This window comes from Lates calcarifer, linkage group LG8, assembly GCF_001640805.2.
Source record: "Lates calcarifer isolate ASB-BC8 linkage group LG8, TLL_Latcal_v3, whole genome shotgun sequence".
NCBI classification, from domain to species: domain Eukaryota; kingdom Metazoa; phylum Chordata; class Actinopteri; family Centropomidae; genus Lates; species Lates calcarifer.
This window is the reverse complement of record NC_066840.1, coordinates 4,275,090-4,288,157: the sequence shown is the minus strand read 5'-3', so window position 1 is coordinate 4,288,157 and position 13,068 is coordinate 4,275,090. Positions and strand designations below refer to the sequence as shown.

Here is a 13,068-nt window from a genome sequence, read left to right as displayed (position 1 = left end):
GATGATTTTAAAAAGACAGAAAGAGTGAGAAGAGTAGAATCACTGGTTCAAACAGATTTTAATCCATATTTTAGAGACATTAAATATTTAAAAACAATGGAACTGCATCACAACTTCTGATCATCACATAGAACAACTTCATTATAAAAAGAACCATATAAAAGGCCAAAAGATAGCACTGATAGAAACAGAAGAAACAGCTGAAGTTCTGCAACACATTTAAAAATACAATGCAATCCATGTTGGACAGATGTGTCCTCAGATGTCATTTTGTAGAAATCTTTACAATGTTGCCTTTTAGCCAGTGATGTACATCAGATCCACAGACAGAGATCTGTCAGGTGGGATCAGAGGCACCGTGTTACCGCCTGTCTCAGACCACCAATATCTGGCTCTCCATATGCAAATTTTACCATTTAGATTGTGTTGTATAAATACATTAACCAAAGTGAATCATTATTAAGAATATTGTCTACTGGTAAATCTAGTGTGTTGCACAAATAAAGCTAATGGAAGGGCAGGCAGGTCATACTGTAATGTAGCAGGAATCAACAAAGGTTTATGATTAAAGGTGTCTTAGTTTTAAGAAAATCAAGCACTAACAGCCACTGATGGTGGAGAAGTGCTTAGTTTAAAAATCGCTACATGTTGCACCTTTGAAGATTAGTTTGGACTTGATCTCAGTCAAATGTTCATCACCACTGAGACTAGCTGATAGTTTTTCACTGCAGTGAACAGAATGACTGAAAACATGAAAGTGTTCAGAATCAACAAGAGTTTGTTTTTTTCTTTTTGTTTTTTTTTTACCTCATGTTTTATGGGTTGGGTTTATTCGGGTCATTCTGAATCCCCTCAAGATTTAACACTGTTGTGTCTCAGGTGGAACACAAAATTGCATTTACAAAATAACAGCACATGGGACCATGAAACTCTGAGTCACCTTGGTGTGTTTCAAAGGGATATTTCCCCTCATGTTATTTTAGTGGTTAAAATCCTACTGCTGCTTTTTAAAGTTTCTTGTTCACTGTAAAATTGAAAGGAAACAGGCCGTCTAATGACAAATAAGCTCTTTGATTAGTTCAGCTATTGATTAGATAATTAGATAATTAGTAGTAGTTTCACTTCTGTGTCACCAGCATGTTGAATACTACTTTCCATTATTTATGACGGTTTTTGAAAATTATGCTTATTTGCTTTCTTTCTGAGTTAGATTACATGATTGATACCACACTGTGAAATACTGTATAAAACTAGAGCCAGAAGGTGAGTAGCCTAGCTTAGCAGAATTTAAGGGGGAAACAACTAGCCAGGCTAGTTCATAGTTCAAAAATTCATCTACCAGCACCTCTGAAGCTCACTAAATAACACTCTGAATCTTATTTATTTAATCTGTACACAAGGAACAATGTATAAATAACAATTTTTCTTAATATGCTAAGCTAGGCTAATTGCCTACAGATTGTAGCTCTGTATTTAACACACAGACATGAAAGTGGTATAACTGTTCTCATCTCACTCTCAGAAAAAAAGCTGATACAGTATGAGTTTCCCAAAATGTTGAGTTATTCCTGTAGGTGTTTTGTACTGCACAATAAATACACAGTCATACAGTAAGCTGGTTGTTAAGCTCATTTGCAGATGTAGTGTTTTCTGTTCCAGCCGTGGACATGAGTTCTCCCACATTAGTTGCTTTTACTGAGGAATAACTTGAAAAGGATTTAATGATGGTTACTGCTGAGTAATTAGGCATCAATTGCTAATATGATATAACATGTTAGCAGTTTTTTCTTGTACTGATCTGAATAGAGCGAGAGGATTTTAATGTCTCCTTCTAGTGATCTCAACAAATAATAATTTAATGGCTAAATAATCTCTTTCAAATGCTTGTTTCTAACACTGTTGCACGGCTCCCACTGAACAACCGAGGACAATCAAATGGAAGAAACCCAAGATAAAAGCAGCTCTCTGGCAGATTACAGGAATTTGAGAAGAAAAAAACCCATTAGCCTTGTAAATACTGCTAGGTAATTTACTATATGAGGCAGTTTTGGCAATTTTCTAAGGTATCTGTGATTTTGTGAAATGCAAACAAATATTAGAGACAGTCATCACTACTGGAGAGATTATCAGTGTATTATCAGCTTGTTACCATCTGTTGTCAGAAACTAAATCAGTCTGTTTAGCTCTCTGTTGTAATCACAACAGCAGCAACGTTGATTCTCTGTCACTGCTGTCTTTGATAAACAAGTTGACAACTGTGATAATGTAACAAGAGCTAATGGGATATTTAATAAGATGTCTGCAGAATAAAAGGCCATGCTGAGGCAGTCTGTCTCCAAAATGTTTCAGAATATACTGACATATTGACATTGCATATGAATGAATTGTTGCATGAATTCAACATTTACCATAGCCATCATGTGACATGTAACATAGTGGGATGAAACTGATGTTTCCCATGATGTCACCAATGCAATGTTTTAGACTTTATACAGCATATTATTGTATAATTATGTATATTGTAACGCTGCATATAATCAAAATAAGAACCATTGTGTGAAATTAACAAGAACCATATAGTAACATCACTGTTTCACCATAAAACAAAACGACATCGAACATCATTGAATTGGACTGAGAAACACTGTGGATCAACTACTGACTTGTAACGACTGAGGTCTGACAGAAACAGATTGTGGGTTTTGTTTGTTGGCTGTTGTAGAACTTCATTGGTTCATTGGGACACTCCTAATTTGGCTTCATGACCTCAAATAAACAAAAAAAAACAACAACAAAAAAAAAAAAAAAAACCAAAACAAAAACAAGCAAAAAAAAGAACAAACAAAACAACTTTAAAATGTATTTTTGTCAAACCAGTTAACAATTACACGCTTTCAGATAAAGAACCATTTCAGAGTCCATTTGAAAGGAACAGTTTGACAGTTTTGGAAATATACTTGTTCCAATTTCCTGCTGATAGTTACTGCTTTCACGTTTGTGATGGTACAGCCAGTGGCCAGTTAGCGTAGCTTAGCACACAGACTGGTATAGGAGAGAAATAGCGAACGTGACTCCATTGAAAGGCAACAAAATCCACCTCTGCGGCTCACTATAAATACTCTACCCTGATAACCATTTACATTCCTAAAGCTACAATGAATCATAAATCAAGTTCATAAAGTCTAATTAAAATCTAATGTCTTACCACTATTTTGTTTTATTTTTTTCAAGAATCCAATTTTTTAGGACTTTATGTGCAGGACAGTTGAACAAGAATTTAAAAAAAGACCTGCATCACCTGCTAGCATATTCAGAAAACACATGCAGCCACACAGTGCAAGATGCTTCAGCTAACATTTGCTATCCAACTGTTCACAAAGCAGGTATGGACCTTGCCAGCAAACACAAAGTCAGATCAGTGTGTTGTTTTTCAGTTGGTCCCTCTTCACTATGAGGTCCACACCTGCCACCATGACAGTCCTGTGGACTCCATCGGGTGTTACAGTGTAATTAATCATGTGACAGTCTACAGGCTATTATCTATGTTCCTTTTGGCCTGATAACCCTAATGCATGTTGTACTTGAATTTCATAATGTAGATACATTGTACAGAAACACCCAGCCCACAGTGATGGAAGGATTTTGTTACCTTCAGATAGCGCCAGGCTCTTTCACTCTTTGTGCTAAGCTAAGCTAACCAGCTGCTGGTTCTAGCTTCATGTTTAGCACAGAGACATGAGAGCAGTATCAAACTTGCTCTCTAACTTTCAAGTAGCAAATAAATGTCAGACTATTCCTTTAAGGTTTTAAGTAAAATGATGAACATGATTCTTGAATGTTATTACCTCCCTCAGACTGTTATTTTTAGTGTTGTGCATTTAAAGCGGCTCTGTATTTTCAGATGATGTAGAACATTCACACTGTAAATGACTATGTGACAAGAAATACACTGACTGTTTTTTTTTTTTTTGTTTTGTTTTTTTCAAAATGGACACAAGTAGTTCTTGGTCTGAAGCTATCATTTATTGCATGCGATGGTTTTCATTTTTCAGGCATTTCAGACAAACCCATACTTGCTCAAATCATCAAGAGAAAAAAAAACAAAACAGCAACTGATGCAAATTTGACACGTTAAATCACACACTTTTCTTAAAGCCAAACCCTGGTGTCGTCATAAACGCCAGTAAAAAGCTTATGGAAACATTTGATTTTACGAAAAACAATCTCATATTTATACCAATATGGTATGGAAAATCATTTAGATTCATTCTTTGTTCTTAAATAAATAGAGCAATTCCCACTGGACACAAATAGAGGCACTTGAGTTTCTTTTTTTTTTTGTCAAAGTGAAAATTACTTTTCACATCCGCATTGTCTTCCATACACATTCAGCGATGGTCAAATGATCCAAAACTTAAGAACTCATAGCTTGATGAACTGGATTTACAGAGACCATGAAAAAAATCCAGAGTTTAAGGCTTTACAGCACATGTGAAAACAGAGGAGAAACCACATGGAAACAGTGTAGTCTCCTCCTGATTTCACGTGCCACAAAGAGTTAAAAATCAGATAATGTTTGGTGCTGTGTAAAAGCAGCCATAGCCTGCACATGGACGGACACACACACACACACACACACACACACACACACACACACACACACACACACACACACACACACTCATACACACGTATATAGATACCCTATTTTTGTGTTTCACTTCCTCATTCACTCACATTGAGTCATTCACAAGACACTAAAAAACAAAAACAACCACTGTTATCAGGAGTCACAGTCTGTACATTATGGTACACAAACATCATTATTGTCCAGTCAGGTAATGATTTAAATAGACTTGACAATCAGCTGTACACGTATACACACTAATGACACAACACAAGAAATGTTGGGAAACGACTACAGGATATCCAGCAGATGATTTGATCTCATTAAGTGCTGCACAAAGTCGCACATTTTTTGACATCAGGACAGAAAAGCTGCTGTGAGATTTCCACCCTGTTTACTTGAGCTGTGCATGGGTGGGGGCTTAATTAGAGCCAAATCATACTGAATCTTGTAGTTTTTTCCCCCTGTAAGTGTTTGACACCTTAGTGGGTGGGTTACTATGGGAACTAGAGCTGAGTGGAATTTCACAAAAGCCCATAACCAGTAAGAGAAGAACCAGACAAATGCTTTCTGTGATGGAAGAAAGCCCTCATTTGTAGTACCAGTGAATTGAGTGCTTGTTCTGCTGAGCTGTTAACTCCCTGGACTTCAACTTGACCAGGTCTTGTAATCCTCACTCTAGCTAGACACATCTTAATGTTGAGGTTATCTTGATTCGATTGTACTGAGAGGCTCTGAGATCTTAGAGCTTCTGTTTTAACAAACCACTGATCCAGGTCACATACATAAAGAGGTGCTTGTTAGCAAAGGGTAAACTAAAGATCTGCTCATAACTCTACTCATAGATGTATTTAAAAATGTTAGTGTCACTGCCCTAAACCAGATGCATGTCAATTAAGGGGTAAAGCTGAGAACCAAGCCTCAATCAATTTTGGGCGAAATGTGTCTGTGTTGAAAACTTGTCAAATACCTGTTCCTGATTTAAATAAAAAAACTGCCAATTTTAGACATTTTTTTTAATTTATGAAATCCTAAACATATTTGTATTTCTTTATATATCTTTTGGTATTTGTAACAATACCCAGATATCATATTGGTATAGTATAGAAACAAAATCAACAACAACTACACCAGGATTAGAAAGCAAATCCAGATTTAAAATTTTAACACTGTTATTTAGTAATAATTCGGGTCCATTTGGCGACACCTGTGGTTACTTGTGGTAGTGCTAACAATGTCTTAATCTATACAGCAGTCACAGATTTCAGTTAAAAAAAAAGGTGCAGGAAATTTGCTTTTAGCAGATACTCAACTTATGTATCTGTTTACATAGCAAATGTAATTTCTTCTCTATCTCTGTAGCTGAACTTGTACAGATGCAAATATGTCTACCCTTCACAATGCCAAAGACCAGCTGTTCTGGATTATAAAATTACATATACACATGTTGTTCAGTATGTGCATTGTTTCCTTTAAATGCCTGTGCAGGGTGTACGCCATTTGCAGGAATGGTGGACTCCACCACACACAATGCAAACCACTATATAAAAAGATGAACTAATGATTAACTAATCAAAAGTTGAGGTGGATATGATGAGAACCTCTGAGGGTGATGTTTCAGCTTTCAGTCTTCAGAGGCTATTTTGTGTCCCTGTGACTAATTCAGTTGTTTAATTACTAAAGGGATACACAACAGAGGCAGATCTAGCTTTGGTTTGTCAGAGTTTGTTTTGGAGGATCCATCACTACAGACTGAAGATGGACTGAAAGAGAAGTAGAGGACTAACTCCAGCCTCCATTATTCAGCTCTAGTGGTTATACCTGAGCCTCTTTTCTTTACCACCATGGTTCGTATCTAATGGAGTGGACCGGTACTTTTCCACTTGGATCAATATCAGCCAGAGGCTTTAATTGTAGTCCCAATCACAGACACGTTTCTAGGCCACTGCTGGAAGAGATGAGCCTCTGTTGAGCTCCTTTCTACATTAATCACACCAGCCTCTCACGTATCTTTTTAAAAATGATCCTGTTTTAGTAAAAACACTTTTTTCTCTCCTTTCCTCACTGGTTCTTATTTCTAATCAGGGACACAGGAGGTTTGTAATATCCATTGTCTATATAGGAATGTAATCTACCTGCACTGATGTACTATTCTCTCCAAAAAGCAGAATCAGCTGAATTTTTAATATGATAATTTGTATTCTGTGATTCACAGTTAAAATTGCCAAACTTAGTTACTGCTCAGTCCAAACTGCAGGTGACTTTCAGTCCAATTAATCCACCCAGTCTATGCCATTACATTACCGTGGGTGGTGTTGGGTCATTTGAAGGATCCCAGTGGGAACTGAAGCATCGTCCTGAGTCTCATCTCACTTGTTATCCCAGTTCTAGCTCCCAGGCCCATTTCTTTTTTTTTCTTTTCTTTTTAAAATTTTGTCTCCCATCTCTTCTCTACAGCAGGTGAGCCTCTATGCGGAGCCAGTGCAGTCCCTGCCTGATGTATCGGACCAGCTCAGTCATGCTGCTCTGCTGACTCAGCGGCTCCATCACAGAGTCCAGCTCCTGGAAGAAATCTACAGGAGGGCGAGGGAGAGACACAGTTACTGAGGCATCAAGAGAAAAGTCAGGTGAGTCATTTTTCAGAACTGTACAATATCAAATCTTATGATGGTTTAAAGCACTTTCTTCAATCAACGCAATCAAATATGCATATACAGTATATATTACAGAGGAAGAAACAGCAGTTTAGCACAGGCAGCAATACACAATGGAAGAAAATGGCACTAACTAGTGATGGTGATAAAAAGATTTATCACTAATGATGATTCCAAAATATTAGAAACATAAACTCATGCACTTCTACTTTGAGGTGATGTTAGATGATCGACAGAGCGTTGACTCTGATCCATGTCGTGTGTGCGCAGTCCTACCTTGGCTATCAGTGGCCAGTCTGTCGGCCGTCTCCCAGTGTTCATAGCTCCTCAGGATGTTGTTGGTGATGTTAACATGACTGGCGGCCATGTGGTGAATCCGCTGGGGAATAGCCACGCTTCCCAGCGAGCCTGGGGCACCTCCAGATCCTGCCTCCTCCTGCTCCTCCTGCTCCTCCGCCTCCTCCTCCACTGCTGGCTGGGGAGGGGCTGAGTGAGAGGGGAGATGGAGTCCCATTGACCCTGGAGCACAGAGAGAGGCAGTCAGGTCTAGTGACATTACAGGAACTAAACAGAGAGGCTCTGTACGCTGCAGGGGCTTTGGAGTTCCTCGACAAAAAGCAGGTTGTCACCACTACTTGGCAGGGAAATCCAGATTATCAAACTGGGTGAGTTTAAATGTGATACATACAGTATTATAACAAAAACAAGTTATTACTACATTCATTTCCACATATGCCCTATGTTTACTGTAAAATCATAAAACTGGAAAATGTCTGCCAGTATCTGGACCATTATGCATTTCTTGATAGTGCATTTCACACTGGGTGAAAAAAAACTGTCAAGCTGCTTTACAGCAAAAAGAAAAGAAAAGCAGTCTGTTTATCAGCACATACAGAACTGTAAGTGGATCAGGGTAAGAGATAAGAGGGCAATGGGAACAAAACATATGTATCCCCTTCAGGAAAGTACTGTACAACATGGAAAGTAAAAAGTGTCACAGAAGGTGACAAAAGATAACCAGCGACATGTTTGCAACAAAATATCTGTAACATATTTGTGACAGGAAGCAACAACTGTGGTATTAAAGTATTCATGTATTCACCGACAAATTATCACCTTAAAAAATACAAATTTCAGCCGGCACAGAGCAACATTATCACTCTTTGTGATACTCTTTTTCACTGAGTTGTGTTTGTGGCAATCTGATTTTTTGTGTTGACTGGCTAGTTGCTGACTTTGTGTGTGTTTTTGCTGCTGGATGGACAGTGTACAGTGGTTTACAGTATCAGAGCAGTATCAGCTGTGGCAGAAAGCAATGTAGATGAGATAGTAAATGGACTGCACCTATACAGCGCTTTTCTACTCACTACCACTCAAAGCACTTTACATTGCAGGTCACATTCACCCATTCATACACACATTCATACAATGCTTTGTTCAATACATTAAGTGCTCTAATGTACACACCCATTCACACACACTCTGGTGTGTAATAATTCTCTGTGGGTTTGTCATACTGAGTGACACATTTTACATTACCTGTGATACATTGTAAACAGAGATGTATTATCATAGTGTGGCTTTAACTTTGTGGAATACTAAAGCTAAAAACACCACAGATACATGAGACAGCTTGTGTCCTTAAATGGTAAAACCAGTGTATCATAACTAGATATAACTACAGTGATACAGTATGCTAATGTTAATGCTGCACATTAAAAATGGATATTAGATAAAATAACAGTCTTCTGTTTTGGCTTTGACTTTGTAGAGAACTATAGCAAACACAACAGAAGAGTTACCATTTATGGCCTTAAGGCAATAAAAAGTGTTGAATGAGAGAGGGTGTGAAGCATTTCTGATATTCACTGTATAGTGTCATTAGTCATGCCAGTACAAACTGCTCCCCCTGCCTTGCACAGCTGGGTGTGTTGCTCTGGCAGTGATGTAATGTCTGTGATGTGGCCTTGACCCTCGCTCACCCAACGACTTGTGCCTGATTCAGTGCTGCACACACACACACACACACTCAGCCGCACAGACACACTCCAAGCTCCAGTCCTGCTGTTGTGCGGCGTCAGAGCTGTCCAAACTCATTAGCTTCACATCCACAGCTCCTCCACGCCTCTCCTCCTCCATCTATCATCACTCCCTCCATCACTCCTTCTCACCCGGTACTCAGCAGCCCCTCCAGTCTTCTCCTCCTCACATCTACAACAAATCAATCCCTTTATTTGCTTCCTGAGGGGTTTGTTTGAGCAAGTGGCTGTCAGGGGCGGCATGGTATTTTGCGGCAGAGCTCCGGTGAATTATAAATTCTCAATTATCTGTGTGAATGAAGGGGGTTGATAATGTGTGTGTGCATACTCACTTCCCATTGGTCCTCCAGGGAGAAGGGGCTTGGTGGGAACTCTTGGCTGAATTCTGGGTCACAAAAAGACAAATTTATCAAAATATGTTTTTCATGGTCTACAGCATCTACTTTACAGGAATTTAAAACTAGAGACTGAAGAAAGAGAAGTGATAACATGCACCACAAAATTATCATTTACATTTAAAATAGTATAGTTTGAAATTTTAGAGATGATGATGATGATTACAATTACTATTATTATTAGTATAACTTAACCTTAACCTTTGGACAGAACCAGGGCAGTTGTTTCCCCATGCTTCCAGCTTTAGCTAGGCTGTGCTAACAGCCTGCTAACTCTATTTGTATTTAACAGAGGAATGAAGAAGTGGTATTAATCTTCTCCTCTAACTCTCAGAAATAAAATGAGTTAAGTGTATTTTAGAAATTGTTGAACTCTGTCTCTATTCATTTATAGCTCTAACAGGGTCAGCAAACAGACTACATTTCCATAACAAAATACACTCTTTATTAAGTAATAAAATAAATAACGAGGTATAAAAGCTCAACTAACTAATTTGTCAGTAATTTGTACATTTGATTAAAAATAATGAACTAATTTGGCAGTAAGCAATATTTAAAAAAAAAAAGTGCAGTAATTTTTACATACTGTGCTTGATTTTATCAATAGTATGACTAACTATTAAAAACAAAAGCATTAGCTAAATGGCTAAAACACTCATGCTAACATAATGTTAAGCCTTTTTCCACTGATGTCACCTGTAATGTCTGAAGAATGTTAAGTTATTTTGTGATGAGCGTTTAAAATCCACTTTACTGCGTCATGCAGTAATGTACTGTATATTACAGAGCTGGTTAGACTGTTTTTGTACCATTTTTCTTTTCAAATGAACTGCTCCAATCTCATTTCAGTTATTTCTTGTCTTTCTGTCAACACATACTGTATGTACACAGGCTGCGCACACATACACAGCTAAACCCCCAGTCAGTTGCTTTCCAGAAATCCAATCCCATCAATGCAAATGCAGCACTGTGATAATGACATCCTCAGTAATTAATTAAACTAAACATAATTAATCAAAACAAGCACATTAAACCCTAACAATCCACTGTGATGATTGATGGAGCTAATTAATACATTAATATCAAAGAGAAAGAATGGATTTTAATAACGTCATGCAAAATTAATGCACAGGCACCATGAAAATGAATATGAAATGTATTTGAGGGTTGTAATTGGCTTTGCGTGTTTTTCAACCACAGAAGAGGAAAATGAGAGAGACAGAGGAAGGAAATAAAGTCCATGTCCAAGTGTGTGTGTGTGTGTGTGTGTGTGTGTGTGTGTGTATAATCTGTGTGAGCGTGTTACCTTGAAGTACTCCATGAGCGACCGTGAGTACTTGACAGCGTGGTCTTTCTTCAGATGGAACATCCTCAGATACAGCAGAGACAGACAGCGGTTACTATGGAAACAAAACCATTAGAAGGCAGATGAATCCTCTGTACAAATTCCCTTTAAAGCTCTATCCTCAATATTATTTTCATGTCATCCACACAAAATGCACCCAGACTTCAAACATGCCCCACAAGTCCTCATGGATTAGGAAGAACTTCAGTGAAGTCAAGAACGTGAGAAATGTATAATACCATTAAATGAAAATATAAAAAGCCACGTCTTTGCCTGTGAATGTTAAATTCATTAATTCACAGGGTGCACAGAGGTACAGTATAAAAAAACATCCTAAAATGTTTTTGGATCACTGTGAGTAAGAAAAAAGAAAAGAGATGGGCTTTAAGGTTCTATCAGTGAGAGAGGAGCTTGATTCTACAGTTAAATGAATTTATAATTATAATATTCAGATTCAGTGGGCCTCATGGAAAACCACTTGAACAAACAGAAGATACCAATATTCTCATGTTTCAAACGTTCTCTCAGGTGTGAATGTGATTCACAAGTCGTTTGGACCTTTTGTACAAGTCATGTCAAGTTTTCTCTGCAGGGGAAAAACACCAGTTTGACTTTATGCAATGAATCTGGAGTTTCTCACTCTCATAGCTTCCTCACTTTCTTTATGCTGGCCACTGTCACCATTGTTGCTGTCAGGTCAGTGCACTCAGCAGTGTGCCATCACCTACTGTAAGCCTATAATATCTGTGACTGTCACATCTGACATGACCTCAGATCTAATTCAGGGAAGCTTTGCTTTAGAAAGATGTCTTTTAGCATCAAACTTTATGTCAAACTAATCCCCCCAGAAATATTTTCTAGTTGTCCTGTAATACAGCTACTACCATGGCTAAATTAATTGTTTTATTCTGCTGATTTCTGACAGCAGCACTTCAAGCTCCACAGTGTAAAATTCTTTTTACTCTTTGGTAACATTATTGTGAATGAAGCTCATTGACAAACAGGGCAGAACAGGTAGTTTTATATAGTGATTTGGCAGCGTGGATTATGCAAACACACCTCCTCATGAACAGGTGGTATTCATCAGGCTGAGGCAAGTGATTTACAACAAGTTTGTGCAGTTAAGAGAGTTTGATGAATCCGACCTGGAATGCACGTGCGAGTAAACGTTGCACAAGTAGGAGTGAGAATGAGTTTGGATAAGAATAAGAAAATGTTCTTGCATGTGTCATCTTTAATTTCGGCTAATAATGTGAAGATCGTACCACAGCACAGCTAGTTTCTTCTCAGCGACGGTGGCTGAATGGCTGGTGAAGTTCTTCAACCTCATGGCGTACCTGCAGAGGAGAGATGCTCATTATTCATCTCCTGACATTTCCAGTGATTTATGAGTCAAACGTAAACACACTTCATTTTCTTCTCGATAGTGAATACATGTATACTCAAGGTTCATTTTAATTAGAGAGCCAAGGTTAAAATCATTCAATGAGCTGCTCTCTCTGAACATAAAGAATATAAACCAGTGACAGGGCAGTGAGTAATTAATTCCTTCAGCTCGTTGACAGCCAGCATCAACCCTGCTGATGTGCCCTCAGGCAAGGCAAGCTAGAAGTCAGCTTTATGTGACTCTGTGGAAGGATAAATTTCTCCTTTGGTTATTTATTAGCTATTTCAAAAAATGCCGATGGGGACATCTTTGGCTTGTCTGAATCAACGATGAGTCTAACTACATCTCAGAAACTCTTTCTCTCCTGTTCCCTCTTCACAGCAAAACAAATATTAAGTCTTACACGTTGGAAGAAAATCACTGTCTCAACCACTGAGATGTGCTTGGATGACTTAATTAACAACTCACATTTTGAGATTTGTGTTTTTTTTTTTTTTTTTTAACTTGACAGAATTTGGCAGCACCTTGTTAATATCTTGCAACTTAAAATCACAGGAGACAATTAACATCCTACACCTTTGTAATATTTCACAGTATCATGTAAAGTTATAAGTTTCTGAG

The 13,068-nt window shown here is 38.0% G+C and overlaps 2 protein-coding genes across 3 annotated transcripts in view; one reads left to right on the top strand and one right to left on the bottom strand.

Moving 5' to 3' along the window:
* ids (iduronate 2-sulfatase) overlaps nt 1-13,068 on the top strand; it is a 58,444-nt gene that overhangs the window by 17,369 nt on the left and 28,007 nt on the right. For both annotated transcript variants that reach the window (XR_001960270.2, XM_018670020.2), the window contains exon 13: nt 7,085-7,254. Coding sequence is in view for 1 of the 2 variants with exons in the window: in XM_018670020.2 (XP_018525536.1) it covers nt 7,085-7,234 (150 nt within the window). In the remaining variant the exon portion in view is untranslated. The remainder of the gene's footprint in view (nt 1-7,084; nt 7,255-13,068) is intronic.
* Nucleotides 7,067-12,683, bottom strand: LOC127139001 (AF4/FMR2 family member 3). Its single transcript, XM_051072165.1, has 5 exons — nt 12,326-12,683; nt 11,022-11,115; nt 9,653-9,705; nt 7,558-7,800; nt 7,067-7,200 (listed from the first exon to the last, which is right to left on the bottom strand). Exons 1-4 carry the CDS (start codon nt 12,388-12,390, stop codon nt 7,629-7,631), a joined length of 384 nt encoding a protein of 127 aa, XP_050928122.1. The 5' UTR covers nt 12,391-12,683; the 3' UTR covers nt 7,067-7,200; nt 7,558-7,628.